General features: G+C 49.8%; 8 protein-coding genes across 8 annotated transcripts; 2 read left to right on the forward strand and 6 right to left on the reverse strand.

The window, feature by feature from the left end:
• Positions 1-943: 943 nt before the first annotated feature.
• On the reverse strand, positions 944-2925 carry BU24DRAFT_344226 (uncharacterized protein; the record flags this gene model as incomplete). Its single annotated transcript, XM_033523395.1, has 4 exons — positions 944-1405; positions 1471-2342; positions 2407-2740; positions 2842-2925. The coding sequence occupies 4 exons, from the start codon at positions 2923-2925 to the stop codon at positions 944-946; spliced, it is 1752 nt and encodes a 583-aa protein (XP_033385363.1).
• A 6364-nt stretch (positions 2926-9289) lies between these two features.
• On the reverse strand, positions 9290-10125 carry BU24DRAFT_142222 (uncharacterized protein). The gene has a single exon (XM_033521145.1). It carries the CDS (start codon positions 9955-9957, stop codon positions 9397-9399), a length of 561 nt encoding a protein of 186 aa, XP_033385364.1. The 5' UTR covers positions 9958-10125; the 3' UTR covers positions 9290-9396.
• Positions 10126-10557: 432 nt separating this feature from the next.
• BU24DRAFT_420053 (phenylalanyl-tRNA synthetase) lies at positions 10558-12546 on the reverse strand. The gene has a single exon (XM_033527381.1). It carries the CDS (start codon positions 12137-12139, stop codon positions 10805-10807), a length of 1335 nt encoding a protein of 444 aa, XP_033385365.1. The 5' UTR covers positions 12140-12546; the 3' UTR covers positions 10558-10804.
• A 112-nt stretch (positions 12547-12658) lies between these two features.
• BU24DRAFT_448794 (mitochondrial carrier) lies at positions 12659-14186 on the forward strand. Its single transcript, XM_033530913.1, has 4 exons — positions 12659-12970; positions 13021-13025; positions 13077-13178; positions 13234-14186. The coding sequence occupies exons 1-4, from the start codon at positions 12829-12831 to the stop codon at positions 13906-13908; spliced, it is 924 nt and encodes a 307-aa protein (XP_033385366.1). The 5' UTR covers positions 12659-12828; the 3' UTR covers positions 13909-14186.
• A 313-nt stretch (positions 14187-14499) lies between these two features.
• On the reverse strand, positions 14500-15976 carry BU24DRAFT_420054 (WD40 repeat-like protein). The gene has a single exon (XM_033527382.1). The coding sequence runs from the start codon at positions 15578-15580 to the stop codon at positions 14654-14656; it is 927 nt and encodes a 308-aa protein (XP_033385367.1). The 5' UTR covers positions 15581-15976; the 3' UTR covers positions 14500-14653.
• Positions 15812-17747, reverse strand: BU24DRAFT_142262 (uncharacterized protein). Its single transcript, XM_033521146.1, has one exon. It carries the CDS (start codon positions 17460-17462, stop codon positions 16044-16046), a length of 1419 nt encoding a protein of 472 aa, XP_033385368.1. The 5' UTR covers positions 17463-17747; the 3' UTR covers positions 15812-16043.
• A 94-nt stretch (positions 17748-17841) lies between these two features.
• On the forward strand, positions 17842-19286 carry BU24DRAFT_387949 (geranylgeranyl transferas-like protein type II alpha subunit). The gene is made up of 3 exons (XM_033524991.1): positions 17842-17931; positions 17992-18102; positions 18158-19286. Exons 1-3 carry the CDS (start codon positions 17923-17925, stop codon positions 19124-19126), a joined length of 1089 nt encoding a protein of 362 aa, XP_033385369.1. The 5' UTR covers positions 17842-17922; the 3' UTR covers positions 19127-19286.
• Positions 19149-19594, reverse strand: BU24DRAFT_460130 (uncharacterized protein; the record flags this gene model as incomplete). Its single annotated transcript, XM_033531792.1, has 3 exons — positions 19149-19371; positions 19422-19488; positions 19540-19594. The coding sequence occupies 3 exons, from the start codon at positions 19592-19594 to the stop codon at positions 19149-19151; spliced, it is 345 nt and encodes a 114-aa protein (XP_033385370.1).
• Between the last annotated feature and the right edge of the window lie 4 nt (positions 19595-19598).

The following is a 19598-nucleotide window of genomic DNA, read 5'->3' on the forward strand; positions in this document are numbered from 1 at the left end:
TCCTGGAGATAATGATGCAATTACGATTCAGGTGAGCAATAGACAAGACCGTACGATTCATGTAGTGATACGATATGATGATAGTGGTAATAATGGTTTGTGAATTTGCATGTTAAGGATTTTTGGAGCTTGCTATGCTACTCTTCTCCCTTTTCGTCCCTACTTGCTCGCGCTCGAAACACGAGACGGCAACAGATCCATGCCACGCACGTATTCTCGCTGCGAAAGGCCCCCTTTCCCACTCGGCGATAGAATCGAAAATGATAGTTCAACAAGGAAAAAAAAAGATCAAACGTTACCGCCCACCGCCCAAAAACGATCCAAAAACAGTTTGTCGTTTTTTCTTCGTCACGAAAAGATTGTCCTTCTTCCAGTCGCCAGAAGGTAAGAAGTTCAAGAGCAAGAAGAAGGAAAGAAGAGTAGGAGCAGAGAAGAAACCCCAGAACCATAGATCGATAGAAGTCAAATGAAACTAAGTAAGTGCTGGCGGGCATCAGCAAGAAATGCAGAGCGGCCCGGGTATCTGTTTGGTGAATGGTCATACAAATAAGGCAAAACAAAAAAAAAAGGGTGACCCCCCCGAGGGGACACAAAGAAGTGAAGTGGGTAGATAGATAAAACAAGAGGACGAATGAAACAATGTGCCATGAGCGGAATGCGAATCCATGATCGGCGTTAGAAAGGACATCATCTGAAGGTAGAATGTATAAGACAGGCCGTGGTAACGTGGTTGGGAAGAAGGATAAATGGACAGGGTAAAGGAAGGTTGGTTTGTACAGAACTGTGCAGTGGGGGAGGTGATGGGTCTCCGACTGTGAATTGTTGGGCGGAGGTATTAATGATGAGCAGGACCGTATAAGGTTTGCTTCTTGTTGGTGATGGGGTGTCGTGATGATAGTGCGTGGTGGTCATCGAGGGTGGGGAGGTTGCATGCCGGCATCGCTTAGCAAGTCTGCTCGCACATCTTGCCAATGGCTTGCTCAATGTCGGAGAAGAGATTCAGGACGTGACCATCCGCGTAAATCTTGATTGATTCGACGTCCTTTCGGTCAATGCGCGCAGGGCTCTCCGCCTTAACCGGACTTCGCGGTGGGGTGGTTTCGGCCATGTCGGCATGGTTGGATGGGTTTAGCACCAGAGCCGCGGCTACGTGCTCTAGTAGCTTTTGACGGAGACGGAGCCGTCGATTCTCAGCTTGCTCCAGCTTGAGGATGAACTCGTCAATGGAGATGTCTAGCTCGGCGAGAGCCTCTTCTTGCTTCAGAAGTGACTCGCGCGAGAAAATGACTGTCTCTCCTCGTTTGAGGTAAGATATCATGCGGCCATGAAGTTTCTGGCGACCAGCACGAAGAGACTTGTAAGTCTTTCGTAGATAATCGCAGCGCTCGTCGAGTGCTCGAAGTTCCTATAATTGCAAGTGGTCAGCGATATCATACTTGGCGGCGTCTCAGGTTGCGGAGGTTGGCTTACCCTGGACATGGACGCAACATCTCGCCTATTAAGGATCTCGAATTTCTCCGCCTGGGTGTGTGCTTGTTTATGGAGGATTTCTTTGTCATCTTCGTTCATCTTAACATTTGCGTCATGCACCCGCAGGCCTGTCGGTAGCTTCCAGTTGTCTTGCTGTGTTTCGGGATTCTTGGCTTCGGAGCAGGTCCGGCTTCGCTGCCTCTTGATGTCTCGTCGGACAGGTCTGCCTCGGTCGATGATAGATGTGTCTGAGATGTTTCGGCTGTGTGATGATAGAGGATCCTTCTTTTCAGTACGTGGGGAGGCGCGGCGATCGAATGCGCTTGACGGTGATCCCGCGCTGAACGGGTTTGACATGGCGGAAACAGGCGTGGGAAATGGGCCGTTGGCGTTGGGCGATCGGCGCATGTCTAGTGCGCTCTGAGGTGTGTTACCACCGGAGGTGACCGACGCAGGCGTCATCAATTGCGTTCTGCTGGTCTTGGAGTGTAGGACGAGTGGTGCTGGCGATCCTTTGCGTTCAACGGCTGGCGACTTAGGGGGCACTTGTGGTGGCATCTCGATGCCTTCCAGGAGACTGGCTGTGTCGACCTTCAATGAGGGTTTGGCGCTGGGGCTGAGGATGGGCGATAGAGGCTTTGCGACGGGCAATACTGCCTCCATCTTCTTCAGAGGAGCTGTCTCTGTGACTGGGGTTTCGGCTTGCAGGAAGCTTTGTTCGGATGCTTGCTGGGATGGCCCAGTTACACATGCCACAAGGGCATCGCCGAATGGTCCTGCTCGCCAGCTGGTACCGGGAGCACTGCTGGATCGCTCGTGGCCAAACACTTCAGTAGAAGCTTTTCGTAGAGGGGGTCGTCCGGGTATTGTGGCTAAAAGGCTAGGTCAGTCTACTTGATACCCAGCGAGCCCGTCTGGGTCATTTAGATCACTCACGAGAATCGATTGAGGTTTCTTGCACTGTGGTCATAGTTCCAGCACCAAGTTCGGGTACACTGATCTTGCGACGCCTGGCCAGCGAGCTGCTACGCTGCCAGAAGGGAACGGTTTCTGGGGCTGCTGCTGTATCGCTCAATGAAGTTGGAGAGCGTCCCATTGATAGTGCAGACAGCTTGTCAGATATCGACTGTGTGGACCTGTGAAATCCGACCGGGCTCCTCGATGTTGTGGTCGTCGACGATGATGGGACGGGCCAGAGCTGGTACTTTGGTGAGGTACCTTGCGATTGTAGGGTTATTGATGAGGGACTCTTCTCCAAGGACTGTGGTTGCTCCTGAAGGCTCCTTAGCGATTTTGATCGGCGGGGTATGTGTTGATTCATTTGGATGAATGGAGTGATGTTTTGTTCCGACAAGTTTTATCTTTACTTACCGGAAGCTGGATGGGTGTTTCCTGAGTTATATAAATGCTCGTCTTGTCGGCAACCTGCCGCATGCAATTGGCAATGTGTGTCATGGCGGCTGTTTGAAGTGGTCGTGGCTCACTGTTTGAACTGGGTTGGTGAGACTTGGGAGACGGGCATATCAAACATAAGTTGGGTTCCCTGCAGGAGCCTGGCAAAATGGCAAATGCGTGCTTTAAAGGTGGCTCCCTCAAACTGCTATTGTGACAATGACTGACTAGGGGCCACCCTGCCGTGTTCAAGTATCCTTAGTAGGCGTGCAGTCTAGGCTGTCGGGGGGGCAAACCAAAATGATTGACAGACCGGCCCTGGGTGAAACGCAGGACTAACCTCGCATGTCTGGCGATTCGTGGGGAACGTGACAGGGGTCCCGAGGTGCCGTCTGCAAGACGATGCATCGAACCTTGATCATATTCGACCTTATTATAGAGAAGCTTATATACGGGCGAGTAATGGTGCAGCGTCATTTTCGGATTCGTGCAGGAGGGGTTGGTAGCTGCTTGAGGAAACGAGCAGCACCGCACAGCACCGCACAGTACAGCATAGTGCAAAAAGGGATTGTCGAACGCGCGCAGCGACAGGTGCACATGACGATTGACTGCAGTCTTAGTCCGTACTTGGGAGGATGCGAAAAAAATAAATCTCAAATTATCATCCCATCTAGTTATCTCCAAGGAGGGGGTTGGAAGACCCGGTGAAGATGGGTATGCGAGTCTACCAACCTACGGCTATCTACGCTATACTAGAGTATGTACGCTACCTGCCTACCTGCCTGCTTGTCCAGCTCCAAATATCAGCCGTAGCAAGCAGCAGTCTAGGTCAACCGTCAAGGTATGTTGTGCTAGGATTTTCTAGGAAGATAGGAACCTAAATTACTGTAGATAGTTGAGCCTGGCGCTATTCACCTTTCGAGCTACTACTACTCGGTTACAGGCCCGTATGTGGCAACACGACCGTTCGGGGAGAACGGCAAGTGGCTTATTAGATAATTATTGTAATTATCTGGAACGTACGAGGTGGAAAAAGGACCACAGAAACATTCGATACCAAAAGCCGTTTCGTTTCGATTCCTTGGTATCGGCCGGCACGCGGGTTGCAAAGAAAATAAGGCAAAAGAAGGAACAACAAGAACGAAGATGAAGTCCGTCGTTATTGAAGATGCACCATTTCCACCGTGCAACGTTGGATGGAAGTCCAGCGCAGTTCAACTTGCCCGTGTTTCGTTTTGTTCAAGTTCAAACCGTCATACCGTCCGATGAAACCAGATCCGGAAAACATTGTGCACGTACCTGCATACCAGGCGGGTGCGCCCCAACGAGAATTTGCTTAGGCGTTTCTTACACACAGCAGGATCGCTGCACCGGACGAGAGATGACTACTAAAGAGAGACAATAGTACGCAATAGTAAGCCGATCGTGAGCACGAGGATGACTATGGGTTTGATTTGGTGTCAAACGTAAAACGTGGGTTGGAACTTGGGAAGGGTAGATAGTAGATACCCACGGAAATAGTAGCACTTGAGGGGTGCCGATAGCCACGTTTCCTAGGATTGTGTAAGATTTTCAGAGTTTAGACTGCGTAGACGGAGAAGAGAGTTTGGGTAGAGGTTTTCTTGAGGCGAATCTAGGTATGGTGCTGTTCCCGTAGCCCAGCATCGGGCCTGGTAGCAGCAGCAGAGCAGACCAGCAGTAACGAAAAAGCCATTCCCCAATCAGAAGGGCCGAACTCATGATCCCAAACATGATGATAGAGGCGAGCCGTCTGAGAACTCAAGGCTCTTTGAACAGGGAGTCCTAGGGACGACGGGGCCCTCGCGTGGACAGCCGCCAATCATCGACGATAGATTCAGGGGTCGTGACGGGGTGGAAAGTTCAAGCGTTGACCCGAGAGTCTAAGGAATGCAAGAAGGTCCAGGGTCATGAATTGAACCAGGGGGATTCGAAAGCCAATCCATAATGGAACACAACCCATCTAGTTATTATTGTGGTCAGAGGCTAGCTCAAGGTTTATTACTGAATTTCCGCCAGGGATGCTGACGGGTGGCTGTGGCTGTTGGCGGGCGATGGGCATTTCTTAGGACTAGTTTGCGCACCTGGGCTGGAATTACGAGACCACGAGTAGTAATGTTGCGTATGTAGCGTATTCCAGTCAGCTTTCAAACCGATCACCACTTGCACTCAGTTCCTCGAACTTTCTGGTGGGCAATCATCTGCTTCTAGCGTCACAAGGCGAGACGACCGCCGCTGCGAAGAGGCGAAGCAATCCCCCTCGGACGACTGCGACTTGCCATCCGGGCGCCCGCATGGTAGCAGATACGGAGTAAGTAGAAAAGGTATTGGCGCAATCTACGTCGTAGGTTTACAAGTCACTGGCAGTACAAGGTATCACCAGCACTATACATGGGCGGGATGCTGATACCTGCTGAGCGTGAAGTTGAGGGTCATGGGCGACTACTCGACCACCATGTCCCCCCGTAATTACTATGGTATGCTCCAGGGAGAGGGAGAGGGGACGAAGTCGACCAGATGCGAAAAATTGGGCATTCAGGGTTCGACAATCCGTAGTGGACTTGGGGCCTGCCATCGGGTAGCCATAATCCCTGCGAATGACAGACACCTGAACCGAAGAGCAGCACATACAGTAGCATCATAGGTACAGCGTACAGGAAGCACATGTGGGCGCACGCAGCAGAAGGCACACAGCACATCCAGAGCACGCAGCACATGCTCCTACTCGGATGTCAATGCCCCTCCCGTTGCCTATCGTTCTTCACCGTCTTTCCAGGAGCATGGCTAGCATAGCTCTAGGTATGGTAGCTACCCCATGACCTCTCACATCTTCGTGGTGGCCTTGCGCAGAGCACTCGTTCTCGTCTTTCCGAGGGGCATCGCATCTTCTCCTCTCCCGTCCATTCTCCCGACTCAATCGATCAACAAACACTTCCTATTTCTATCTTATATATATGCTCTATGGCATTATAAGGAGGTTTGCCATGAATCCTGACTCTTGGGTGGAGACACTAATAGAACCACCTAACGGTTACCCGCACAACTACTAAGTAATCATTGTACTGTGCCAACCAGTCACACAAGAAAAACCGCAACAGACATACTCCGTACCCTTTTCCTCATAGTTAACGAACTGTCATGTAAGAAGACTGAGGGATGAATACCCTCGTATTCGCCCTTCGACCTGCGCGTCGTCACATTGTCCAAGATTGTGTGCTTGCTCCTCATTCAGGTAGATTGATTCATTCTGTCCAAGATCCATCAGGGTCGCCATCCGTACCTGGTCTAAAGTTTGGCGTCCCACATCATTAGCCCAATCCGCAGTCACAACCATACCTTATCCTACACTTACTCTGCAGTTCTGATTGCTATTTCCAATGTATCCTGCGTGCGCCTGCAGAACGAGGTGGTGGGCAACGCATCATTCCTAGCTAGGAATGCACCTTTCTCATCCTCATTTACGGTCGCCACATGCAGCAACCCTCAGCGGACCGCGCAGATCTGTTCAGTCGGAATCCGACGACTCGAGCATCCTACCAAGTCTAGTATACTTACTCACTGCTAGTGATTCTCTCTCCTTGATAGCTTGCCGTTGACAACAATAACTCTGTAGATGGCCATTCCTTGGCGACAACCGGCCACTAGACTAGCCAGGTACCCCGAGACACGGCGCATGGGGGCATTGAAGGGTCTATGGCAGTCCGGCTTCGCAAGGCAGGGTTTCTATGTCATGTGTGTAATAATGACATTGATCAAAAACTTTTCATCTTCACTCAAGCAAGAAGCCGATCACTTTTATCGGAGTACTTGGTAAACGTCAGAAAACTTCCCGGATGCAAGGAAGCGGTAGCAGCAGCGGCAGCAATGACAATGGCAACAAGCAAATGTGAAAAACTAATTAATCACTACGTGCGAAGCACTTCATATCCGATAAGTGTTTCAAATTGACAGAGACATATCGTAGCTATGTCGTCAGGCAGACGTATGTACATCCAACGTGTGTTTAAGTCTGCAGTCGTAATTCGTGCTGCTGTTGCGAGCGATCCTCTTCTTCTCCGGCCCTTTCAGTCTACTGGACTCCGTTTGTTCAATTGCAGTTCAACTTTCTGATGCAAGTCATGCTTCAACAGCACGCCAACCCTGCCGTGATGACAAGCTTTAAGTTGCACTCGCGAGGTCCCGCACAGACGCTGTGCTGCCTCTGAATCACAAAATATCGTAGGAAACGTACGATTCTCCCCACGCCACAAATCCCACATCCGCTTTTCGCTCTCTCTCCTCTTTTTGCTCTAATCAATTATTTACTTTCCCAGGCACTTCTGAATTTGTCTCTCAGATTCAGGCGTTGCTCCGAGTGATATCAAAGCTTACGAGGACAAGCAGCCATATTTCCTCAAAGGGTTTGCCCAGCCTCAGCCCCAAAAAGCAGTTATCGTCCATATCGAGAATACACTGCATGAAAGCGAACTTGCACGCTTCCCCGTTCAATCGCTTCCGTGTCGTCGTGCAGTCTGTCGTTGCTTTTAGTGCAATATATGGTAGGGATGTATGCTAATATTGGTTCCGCCTTTCCGGAAAGGGATTGTGACGAAACCACCAAACTGCAGCATGAAACAAACAGTCCACTCAAAGTCGCCATCTTTCATCACTCTCCCCCGCAACTTTCAAATCGTCTCTCTCATCGTCGATGGTACCTGAATTTCTCGAGTCATTGTACAATCCTCAAGGCGCCGAACGAACCGATGCCGTTCATATATGAAAGACTTATAGATGCCTATCACCATGATCCTCAGGAACATTTCCCAGGCAGGTGTACTCCGTGTATTCTCATTAAAAAAGAATGTAACCTTCAGTGATTACTTGGAGTAAAAGTGCTGCAGACTTGGCGGCCAGCCCCTTTGCATCGTCACTCCACGCGGGGGGATTCGGGAGCCTTCATCTCGCCCGTTCCTTCACAATCTGTCACAATTGCCATCACAGTGCGCTCGTCTTAATCGGATCAAGTGCCATGGGGAGAGGGATATCATGCACTGCTATTATCTTGACAAGCGCAGTTACCACTTTTCCAATTCAATGTGTGACTCGGCAAGGCTTTGGTGCGTTGCAATCCGACCCAGAGAGAAATGGAACGAAACACCGTCACCCGTACATGTGATCGATGAAAATCTTCATTGGAAATTCTCATCACCCTCTGACATCAATTTGTTGAGCGCTTCCTCTAATACTGTGCGATTGTGGAGTATTGGAGTATCAAGGTCTGGACGTTTCGCTTGCCACTCTGTATGCACCCAGGTTCACCCTGCAAGCCATGGTCTTGTCCCAAAACACCAAATTGAAACGCCAAACGAAACAGGCCCTGAAGCCTTCAAATCCTTCTCCTAGCATCCTGCAATCGCTCGACCTCTCTGAGGCGGCAAAGTTGGATAGATCAGTCAGTGATGAGAGCGTATTTCTCTCGTACAATAGTGCGCACTAATCGTCACAGTACGGCGCGTATCCACAGACTGAAATTGTCTGAAAATAATTGCAATACTTTCCCTTTCCATTTTAATTTCTTTCCTCCTGATTCCGATTCAATCAATATGATAAGCTGTGCTAACAGAGTTTCCAAAGCGCTTTTTACGTTGTCAACATTTGTTCATTCAACATACTACAAAACTCACAACAAAATACTACACTAAGTCATGGCAACTCTTCAATCTTCCAAAAACTCTAAAACAATCTCTCTGTTTATTTCCTTTCGTATTAATTTGCCATTACCAGATCTCCTTTCATGCACGTAACGTCTCCCTTAGCATGCCCTGCATCGGAAGACTTGGGATCCGAGACGACACTGCTCTTTCTACCCACTTCAGTGTCTGCGCCTGACTCAGTCCTCAACGTGATGACTAGCGAACTCTAGAGATCTAGAGCACCGTTGAGGAGGTCGAATGGACCCTGAATCTTGCAGACATTGCTCTATGACGCGTCTAATAACACAGTGCGCATCTCCATTGCAATTACTTGTATGCCCGACAAGGTCGTCCTTAGCCGAGTTGTCAATTCCGCAATGAGCATCTCCTTCGCCGGCGCATGCATCTCCTCTATGTATCGTATGCGTCTGGCGTTGAGTGGTGTTCCTTTCTAAACCCATGTTCTCGAGATACTGATTCGTCGCCACAGACCCAAACGTTTTCTTAACCACGCCTCATATACCCCCATATACCACTCGGTATATGGATCAATATCACAGCTTGCGGGGATATGCAATGCGCATCAGGGTCTTTCCTGGGAGAACCCATACATACGGTTATTATCGATAAGCCCATCAGCAAGGCCTCTCAAGTCACCAAATGATGGTAAAAGGAAGTTCTCGAGATTCAATAATAGCCATGAAATAACTACCAGAAATTCGGCTAATCTTGTACAGCGACTGAACCACTTCTCCACACTCCACACTCCGCACTCGAGAGTTCACCAGACATACCAAGATTCTCTTTTCTTCGCCCTTTAACCCGGTGCCGGGTCAAGCAATTCTTAAGTGCTACACTTATGATCGACAAGCCTGCTTGCGCCGTCTCTATTTCGCAGTCTGCAAACGGTCAAACTCTGACGTGGACGTCGAAGAACAACCGTCCGTGATCCTGGTCGGTCCAGCAATATCTGATCTGACCGGATCCTTGGACTTCCGAGCTCACGTTGCCTTGTGTAACTCACAACGCGGACCTCGATGGCCCGGAGAATATTTAGCGATTGTCGTACAAACAGCATCGAGCGAGATCTATGTTGCTTGTTTGCTTGCTTGCTTGCGCTCGCGCGCGGTCTGCGTGCTCTGTGCGCCCATAAGAATACAAGGATGATTGCGTTATCCTTTGAGATGCTCGATTCTATTCTCGATGAGGTATTCAAGATCTGGAAGTCTGCTGGACAGAGTGACAAACGGCCGTCGAACGCTTTTACAAAGCGCCTCGCGGTACGAGCGCTTTCAGGACCGAGACCAACATAACCCATATTCAATCCAACCCAAGCCCGCCAGACAGCATACACCCACAACATCCTCTGACCACTTTTTCCCTTTCCCCTCTTTCTTGCGCCCATCTCCCTTGCACCCCAAAAGTCGCATTTGCCGTACGCACCACCTCACCATGCAGCCCTCATGCAACGGCAAAATAGGAACCCCTTTCGCGGCCGGCCAGCCAGCCAGCCAACCTCGAGACATAACGGGGTCAAGGGAATTCACTGCACACACCATGCACCATGCTTGCCCAAAAATTCCCAGAGTCTCGGATTTCGGAGACGAGGTATCGCTGCAGGCAAGGATTCCACACCCTCCCTTTTCCTCTTTCAGGCTTTCCCCGCAATGATGTTCATATCAGACTGTGGGCTGTTCTTATCACAAGGGGGTATATGTGGCCGGTTGTATGCGTCAATAAGTTAGTTACAGGATGCAAGATGCACAAGCACCATGTGGGCGATAAGATAGCCAGGGAGCATTTGTCGTTCGTCGTATGCACGAAGGGTTCTGAGCTGGCAATGCGAGATGGTATATGATGCTGGCTGGGTGAAGGGAGGGACGGGGTAGCTGGTCAAGTGAGGGATGGATGGAGTATGATCTGATGTTCTCATCTTCAGTTTTCCCGGTTGTGGGTTGAGGAAATGCGGGTTGGAGGATACGATGTAGTATGCAAGTAGTGGTATGTATTTTTAGCCGTCTATAATCTTACATGTGTACACCTATGATACAAACTCGGACAAGGCGACCAGATTCAATAGCTTGAAGGTGAAGGATGATGGTTTGACACCCATATCGTTTTTCCCCTCACTCTGCAGAAGACAAACACATCCGGGTTGTCTCGCGGGCACATCCGTCCACTATGTTCCTTCCCTTTCCATCCCTCTTTTTCCCTTTGCGGCGGCTTGCATTACCCAAACGGTAACATGCCCTTTACCGCAACTCGACGCCTAACTTCGAGACCAATTGCTGGCGGAACTTCTCATGCAACTCGTTGGTCTCCTCGTTCGTCAAGGTCCTCTCCAGACTCCGGTAATTGGTTCGATAGCAGAGACTCTTCCTACCCGTCTTGGGATGCGTGAATTCATCCACCAGCCTGACGTCCTCGACAACGTCGCCGCAGATCTCTCTGGCGATCTCCATCACATCGTTCTCGTGGAACCCACCAGTGGGAGATAGGGGAGACGAGTTGCCACCGGCGGCGCTGGACGAACTACGTAGCCAGAAACTGACGTCCTTGATGCAGGCAGGGTACTTGGAGAAGGGGACGAAGCGTTGCATGGGCGTCGTCGAGCTGAATTGGGAGAGGAAGCGCGAGTCGGTCGACCAGAATAGGCGAATGTCGGGGATGGAGTAGAGCAGCATGGCGATGCGCTCGAGGCCGATGCCAAAGGCCCACCCCTTTCGGGTAGTTACGTCTGCGTTGGTGAGGATGGACTGCTGGACGATGCCGCAGCCTAGGACTTCCAGCCAGTCGCCTTGCCAGAATACCTCGAGCTCCCAGGATGGCGACGTAAAGGGGAAGTAGGCCTCCACCCATCGCATCTTCAAAGGCTCAGGGGGTGTCGAGGAGGAGGGATCAGTAGCCTTGCGTGCAGCGTCGAAGATGGCCACCACTACGTCTTCGAGCGAGCGTTTGAGATGGGCGGCCATTGCCTCCACTTCGGCAGGTGAATGCCCTGGTTGCAGAGGGTTGCGTTCGGGGTGGTGGACGGGGTTGGGGTCTTCAACGTCGATGTCGTGTTTAGGGATCTTGGCTACATCGTCCCAAATTACTTGTTCGAGCGGCTTCCCCGCTTCTGCACCTGCATCTTGGTCCCATGTGCGCGCGCCCTCCATCTGATGGAAGACGGGGTAGTGGCTGCGGTCTATTGCATCCCTTCGGTACACGTCTGCACTTATTAGATAGCCGGCACTTTCTTTGGCGCGAAACGTATCCGCTTGGTGAGCTGATGTGTGCGTCCGGAGGACAGTCTCCTTGTTTAGATAGTATGTGTCGGTCCGGCTGCGACCAACGTGGTCTGCAGGAAACCCTAATGAGTCGAAGTTCTGTTTGACTGAAACGACGGGGAAAAGTTCATTGTGTGTCTTGAACTCTGGAAAGCGTGACTCGATGAGTTTGCGTGTCAGGGCTATAGGATGGTCGGGTTGAAGGTGCAAGCGACGAGATATGGCGGCCAGTATTGTTGAAGGTGTGTTCATCCATTCGTCTGTCTTATAGGTCTTTCCTTCTATCTTAATTTCATTTGTCGACGATGCTCCTATCATCTCTTTAGAATTATTCCTGGATTTAACGAAAGTGTGAACAGATAAACTTATACAGGAGACATTGGAAACTCAGGGCATGCAAGAACAGAAGTATGTTACCCAATTCCATTCATTCCGAGGAGCTCAAGGTGAGTTTGATATAATCCTCCACTCAGGAGAACATGACCCTCTTTAGGCCATGTAGATGGATAATGAAGTGAACAGGGCGATCATGTGATCGGAAGCTTCTTACCTGAAGAAAATCGAACCGGAGTCGATAAAAGAGGTCGCAGCCATGTAGATTGAGCCTGTCTCGATGCTCTTATCCTCGCTCCTCCATTGAGTCGACAGCACGATGTTAAGGACACTGGTATTCGCATTGTCGCTCCCAATTGATGTATGAATGTTCAAGTTGGGATGGGATGCGGTCTATGCCATGTCCCTCTCCCGCGAGTGACAAACGCGCCTACCCACGCGAGTGCCAAGCCATCGAAAAGCTACCGACAGCCGACACCCGCAAGCTCCAATTTTCCCAATGACGTCCCGTCGTCGCACTCAAATCTACCTCCGAATCGCCCACTCTTTCAGCCCATAAAGTTGCCCTTCTCCTCCACCGGACCCCACAGTCCTATACTTGTATCTCGGTCGCGGTCTTCTCCTCGACATATCATGCAAAGTCTGCAGATTTTACGAGGACAAGGAAACGCAAGATGCCGGCTCTCGAGAAAAAGATGAGCGCTGCCGAGGTCAAGAAAGATCAGGATGTGAAGAAGGCACCTATACATTATCCCTTCTGGTTTGGTGGAAGCGCAAGCTGTTGTGCGGCACTATTCACTCATCCTCTAGATCTCAGTATGTTTTATTCCCACAATTGAGCTTTCTCTCTTGCTAACTATTCGAAGTCAAGGTATTTTCACTAGACCGCCCACAGCAAACCCAGCAAGACTCATGCATATAGGTCCGATTACAAACACAAGCACACGATGGCCCCCGAAGGAACATGCTTCAGATGTTCGTCCATGTCGCTAAGGACGATGGTGTTCGTGGATTATACCGCGGTGTAAGTTGCTTAGGCGCATTATTGGCATATCAAAAAGTACTTATCGCATCCGCAGCTCTCCGCCGCCCAACTCCGCCAATTGACCTACAGCATGACGCGCTTCGGCGTCTACGAGGAACTCAAGGAGAAGTTTACCACACCCACGAAGAAGCCGTCCTTCCTCACACTCGTTGGCATAGCCTCCGCGTCCGGATTCCTGGGCGGGGTGGCAGGAAACCCAGGTGACATCCTCAACGTGCGCATGCAACACGACGCTGCGCTCCCTCGCGAGCAGCGCCGGAACTATAAACATGCCCTCGACGGACTCATCCGTATGGCGCGGGAGGAGGGCGTAACCTCGCTGTGGAAAGGCGTGTGGCCGAACTCGTCTCGAGCAGTCCTCATGACTGTCGGACAGTTGGCAACGTACGACGGGTTCAAGAGCACTTTGTTGGAATACACAAGTCTCAAGGACAATCTGTTTACACATTTCACGGCATCCTTCCTTGCCGGTTTCGTCGCTACGACTATCTGTTCCCCTGTCGACGTGATCAAAACCCGCGTTATGAGCTCGAACGATAAGAAATCGATCGTCAGCCTCATCAAGGACACTACACGCGCTGAGGGGCTCCGCTGGATGTTCAAGGGCTGGGTACCTAGCTTCATCCGCGTGGGTCCCCACACAGTCCTCACATTCCTCTTCCTCGAGCAGCACAAGAAGCTGTATCGACAATTCTCCAGTACCGATTAAAAGACCCTCAACATAACCCATTGGTACACATTTCTGATGTTTCTCTTTCTTTTCCGTTTGCGCCTGAATTCGCTGTTTTTGGGAGGTCAGCTTTTCGCACCCATGCGATTGTTGCTCTACTTTATCGCAAGCTCTCTTGTTCGCATGCATTCAAAGGCGTTTATTACTTACTGCTGCATTGGCTGGGGGTACATAGATCTGTGTGTTTGCTCATAGACCACGTACATATACCGACTTATATAGACATATATGCATGCCAATGCGAACCTTATCATTACACCACTTTCATCCATCATGATGCTTTCCTGAGAAAGCATGTGCTGCTAAAGACACGAAAAAAATCAATTTCAATAAGTTGAAGTAGTTGTATATTTGTCAAGAGCATCGGAGTAACTTGCGTAAATGACATATAGTTCACATGCAACATTCGATTCCATTGGATTTTGATGGGGTGAAGTCACTCAAAGCGTTACTAGAGGGAAATCGGTCGAACAATTCATTGCTACAAAAGACGACAAAAGTCCTCAACAGACACATTGCAAAATATGTTAATCTCAAACCAGCGATACCTATTTTTATGACTGTCAGGTTCCGAGATAAATGTTAATAATGGGTATCACATGGTTGGCGACTGGATCTGAGGTGGTGTATGTACATACTTGCACGTAATGTTGATCATAGTAGGAAACTCAATTGAAGCTCAATGGGTCAATCGATACCTACCCAGCGCATGATCACTCAAACTTCAGCGGATGATCTGGTCGCAGATCCGCTCAATCCCGTGGAAGTTCTCGAGGATCTCACTGTTTCCAAGCGACCCTGCGCTGATTCCCAAGCCCTTTTTGTTCTCCGTCCAAATCTCATGAAACCGAATGGCCGCGTCACTTGCAGCTACCACTATACACCCCTCTTCCAACCTTTGATCTTGCCAAGTGCTGTCCTCTTTAAGTTCTCGGTTGTGGATAGGGCCACCGGGGTAGGGAATCGCAAACAATGCGCGATTCTCATCGTACCATGGAATCGCCACCACCTGCTCGCAAGATGGCCACGCGAAGACAGCGACGCGAAATGGATGTTCTGGCTGGGCGAAACCAAATGTTGCCGCAATCTCCTTGCGGTTTTTGCTCCAAATCAAACTTGTAACTTGTGCTGCACAGTCGATAGTTGCTAGACATGCGCCAGAAAAAGTGTGGTAAAAATGTATGCACCGATCATTCGAACCACCCCTAACGGCTAGAAGACCACGCTGCCAAGGGCAGAATGCGATAGCCTTGACGGCAGCATTGAGTTCCCATCTGTGTTTCTCGCGACCAGTATCATTGATGATATCAGAGCCCGATAAGGACACCGTTAGGATCCTTTCACCGTTGGACCCATAACGGGGATCGAGATTACCTGCTGATAGGTCTGAGCGATTGTGAAGTATCTTCTTTGTTTCAAAAAGATAGCAGGCATTGTCATTGCCCCCGCTGGCAAAGAATTCGCCGTCCGAAGACCAAGATAAGCCACAGATCTGCTGGGTATGGAAGCTCATGCGAGCCAGGAGTACAAGTGTACCATTCCAACCAAATAGGGCACTTTCTGTCTCATTTGGCCATTCCACTGAATAGAAGTATATGTGTCCGGCTTCATCTCCGACGAGAAGTTCCTCCGTGGGAACTAACATTTCCATGTCCCTTCGAGAAGGTCGTCTGACAATGGTAGGCCGAAAGGAGACACAGGAGATTGGTTTCGGCTGCTCAGCATGAAACCGAACTTCGGTATCAAAAGGACTCCAAAGGGATAACCGGCCATCTGCTCGACCGACTGCTAGAATTGCCTGTGCACCTTGTACGGAGGAAAAAGCGAGTGAGGTGACATGCTGTGCGTCCGAACGTGCCACGCTATTGAGAGATTCTGGCGTATCCACTCCCTTACGCTCTGACCAAATGTGAATAAAGTTACCTAGTCCAACAGCTAAGCATCGTGCTGAATGGGAGTAGGCGAGAAGGGAACAATAGTAATCATCGCGCAGCTGAGGCGCGTCCAGAACTGTGGTTTGGATCAGTTTTAAGTTGAACCTTCAATGATCAAGACATATCTGAAAGGTAAAACAGGCACTGCCCTCATCTTAGTCGACGAATTGCGCCGGAGGCCTACATCATTCCTGTTAGCGAGTATGCTTGTATGTACCTAGTTATATGAAACAAACGAGGAATATGTCCCTCCTGGGCCCATTCATTGTCTTTCCAGACATGCTTGGTGCTACCTTGCTGTACAACCCCGGACTTCGGTGAGTTTGTTCCTCCAGTATCGTCTGCTGTTGTACTGTGACCTAGGATTCGGGCCGCCATGTCTACGTCTAATGCGAGTGCAATACGGCCCTCGTACGCTTCAAGTTCAGCATCAGGATCAGAGCTATTGAGGAAGGAGGAGGTATATAATGGCGCATTCGTGCCAGCTCCAAGGTATCCAGCCCTCCCAGCATAGACACCCGCAACTGTATCAGTGACCACGGAGGAGCCACCCACATTCCACACTGAACCAGCGCTAACCTGACGAGTACCGAGAATTGAGCTGTTCCTGCGAAGAGGTACGTTTGGAAGACTGTGAATAATGCTTGCCCGACTGGTAAGTGCAGAGTGTGCCTGTTGCAAGCTTCTCAGCTCGGCATTCATTCTACCACTTCTTCGGAGACGGCGACTGAAGGGATCTGAGCCACGTGGCCTCCCAGATAGCAGACTCTCTTCTTCGGCGAGTCGACTAGAGGGTTTGTTCAACTCAAAACTTTGTCTAGTGACATAGGGAGGTCGCCGAGACGAAACGAAACGATCTGGCGTTTGACTTTGACTACGTGTCGGAGACAACAGGCCACCTCTGGCAGCCCATTGGGTGGACCTAAGAGGTGAGCTAGAACTACGGATCGGGATGCGTGATAATTGGAAGGGGTTGCCTTTCTCGATGTCGTCATACATCGATACTTCAGGATCCGAAGCTTCGAATGTACTCGACAGTTCATTAGCAACAGGTGTAGTCGACCCAGAAGGGCCGCAAGAATCATCTTGGCTGTCAATTGGAATCCTCCCATCAGTCTGGAGTATTGTTGAACGAAAGTGATGTTCGCTATGCTCTATGGCCGAGGATCGAAGCGGAGACGCGGTTGGATCACGATTGCTATGATCAAGCTTAGAGAGATCGGGAGGGCTACTTGAACGTGTAGAATAAATTGAAGCGGCTTGCGGTATCGATTTGGAGCCTGCCTGTGGCTGTTCCAAGGAGGTACTTTTGAACGCAAACAATTCCCATCCTATCTCAGCTTTACGTCCATTTGGAGATGAAAGGGGATAGGAAGCATCTCCAGAAAACCTAGTAGGAGAACTTGGTGAAAGTGGTAGGTCAAGGTCATAGGTTGTATCTCGGAAAGAAAAGCAACTTTTCGCTTTCCGGGGTGATCCCCAAGGGGTTGAAGGAGCAGACCAGTTGCATGTGCTGTCGCTTTTTGTTGGAGATAATGGCGGAGGAGTGACGAGTCCGGCCCTGAGACTGCTTTCCTCGATATCATCCATATCTGCCATTTCAGTCTATGGAATTTGTATGAAGACTAATGGTTGTGCTGCCGATCTGATTCTTGGGCCATAGTCGAAACGAGCGAAGGTCAGTTGCACAAGACACGAATCGCGGTTGATGAGGATAAGAATGAGCTAGTGCAGTAAGTCAATTACCGTCAATATTACTGCCGTGTTAGTATGCACTCGGTATGGCGAGCTGCTTGGATAAAGGGAGTTCGCAGATTCAAGAGGGATAGCAACGTAAGGTACGACGAGTAAGGTAGGGAGAGGATGTACCGGTGTCAACTGTTTACTGACAAGTGGGGGTGAAGAAGGTGCCCCACCCCACCTACTTGTATGAACCTTATCGATAACGAACGGAGGAAGCGTTTCGCCGCTTATGAGACAAACACCAACTAAGGCAGTTGTGAAGCAGAGCTACGAGTAGGCTAGGGCTTTTGATACCCAGGTGCCTGTGTTTCTCGGTATGGCCAGCGTAAGTCTTCCAGCTACTGTCATTAACGCCTTGTTGCTTCCTCAACTAACCTGCCATTAGCATGGAGTGTCGCGAGCAGCCGCGACAACTGTGCGTTCGGAGGAGGCACGTCAGAAGGAGCTACAACAAATCGATACTTACAAGGATCTTGTCAATCAGGTCAATGCAAAGGTGAGCACATACATGCTACCTCAAGGAACGTATACTTACCGCGGATGTGTCGCAGATTGTAGAGAGGCAGTATACCATAGAGGTATTGAGTCTCATTACCAAGCTCCTCAACGAGAACCCGGAGTATTATACGATATGGAACCACCGACGTCGCGTCCTCATTACGCTCCTCGCATTAGACCCAGTTGATCGTGGCGACAGAGCTTCCCCAGAAGAACTGATAGAGAATGATCTTCAGCTTACCTTTTCGCTCCTCCGCAAATTTCCCAAATGCTATTGGATATGGAACCACAGGGATTGGATACTGCAGAAGGGAGAGTCTACGCTCGAAGCCGATACAACGCGGAGATTATGGTCAGGAGAGTTGCAATTAGTCAACAAGATGCTTCATGCCGATAGTCGCAATTTTCATGCATGGAGCTACCGGCGATTTGTTGTCGCGCAGCTTGACCGAATACAATCTGGCTCAATCGCCGATGCAGAAGCGCCTAAGTCCATGATTGAGTTGGAATTCGAGTACACCACGAAGATGATCAAGATAAACCTGTCCAATTTCTCCGCTTGGCACAACAGGAGTCGGCTTATTCCTCGTCTATTGGACGAGCGTAAAGCGGATCATAACGCTCGGCGCCAGCTGTTTGACAACGAGCTGGAATTAATATGTACAGCTATCAATACAGATCCTTTCGACCAATCCATTTGGTATTACCACCAATATCTGATGAGTACTTTGGCACCAGATTGTCCAGAACAGAGCAAGATTGTCCCCAATCTGACCACAGAAGATCGAACGAAATATTACGCGCATGAGATGGAGTACATACAAGAGATATTGGAGGATGAAGCAGACTGCAAATGGATATATGAGTCATTACTGCATGTCGCCCAATGTTTTCTAGTGATTGACGCAGGAACGGATTTGTTCACAACATCAGATATGCGTAACTGGCTGGAAAATCTCCAAAGGCTTGATCCCCTGCGAAAAGGGCGTTGGGAAGAAGTTGGTGCGAGTTTGGGTAAATAGAGATTGAAGCAAACAAACATTTTCAACGTCGGGTTGTATCATCTGTTGAGTTTGGTGCATGCGAACTCTCTACATGGGCCTCACTAGTTCCCTTTGTTTTCCATGCCCACAGGCCGAGTAGATCACGACTTTTCCCTTGACTGTTTTCAGGGATGACGGGAGCTTGAGAAGATTTCTGATCTGGTTGTGAGGTAGAACCATCAGTACCTTTTGATGCGGAATCCCCTTTCAAGGCCGCTAGATCCCTAAATCATAATTAGCGAACAGCTGGCAAAAGTATTAAAAGCCGCTGTACCGTTTGTACTCTTCTTCGAGTCTTTTCCTCTGTTGCTGCTTTAGTTCGCCATCAAAAGTGGCCACGCCTATTTCTCATTAGAAGACCAATTGATGGTGACAGGGTGTAGCGGAATCACCTATTGATACACCGCATATCACAGCGAGCGCAACAGGAAGAATTCTGCCTGCCATTTTT

This window comes from Aaosphaeria arxii (genome assembly GCF_010015735.1).
Source record: "Aaosphaeria arxii CBS 175.79 unplaced genomic scaffold BU24scaffold_3, whole genome shotgun sequence".
NCBI classification, from domain to species: Eukaryota; Fungi; Ascomycota; class Dothideomycetes; order Pleosporales; genus Aaosphaeria; species Aaosphaeria arxii.

What these genes read in the sequence shown, in the direction of transcription:
- BU24DRAFT_448794 (XM_033530913.1), top strand. Translation starts at nt 12,829, where the DNA reads ATGCCGGCTCTCGAGAAAAAGATGAGCGCTGCCGAGGTCAAGAAAGAT. An exon ending in TTCGTGGATTATACCGCGGT is followed by an intron (nt 13,179 to 13,233) that starts GTAAGTTGCTTA and finishes TCGCATCCGCAG; the next exon opens with CTCTCCGCCGCCCAACTCCG.
- BU24DRAFT_420054 (XM_033527382.1), bottom strand. Translation starts at nt 15,580, where the DNA reads ATGGAAATGTTAGTTCCCACGGAGGAACTTCTCGTCGGAGATGAAGCC.
- BU24DRAFT_142222 (XM_033521145.1), bottom strand. Translation starts at nt 9,957, where the DNA reads ATGGGCGCAAGAAAGAGGGGAAAGGGAAAAAGTGGTCAGAGGATGTTG.
- BU24DRAFT_420053 (XM_033527381.1), bottom strand. Translation starts at nt 12,139, where the DNA reads ATGATAGGAGCATCGTCGACAAATGAAATTAAGATAGAAGGAAAGACC.
- BU24DRAFT_387949 (XM_033524991.1), top strand. An exon ending in TCAATCAGGTCAATGCAAAG is followed by an intron (nt 18,103 to 18,157) that starts GTGAGCACATAC and finishes GATGTGTCGCAG; the next exon opens with ATTGTAGAGAGGCAGTATAC.
- BU24DRAFT_142262 (XM_033521146.1), bottom strand. Translation starts at nt 17,462, where the DNA reads ATGGCAGATATGGATGATATCGAGGAAAGCAGTCTCAGGGCCGGACTC.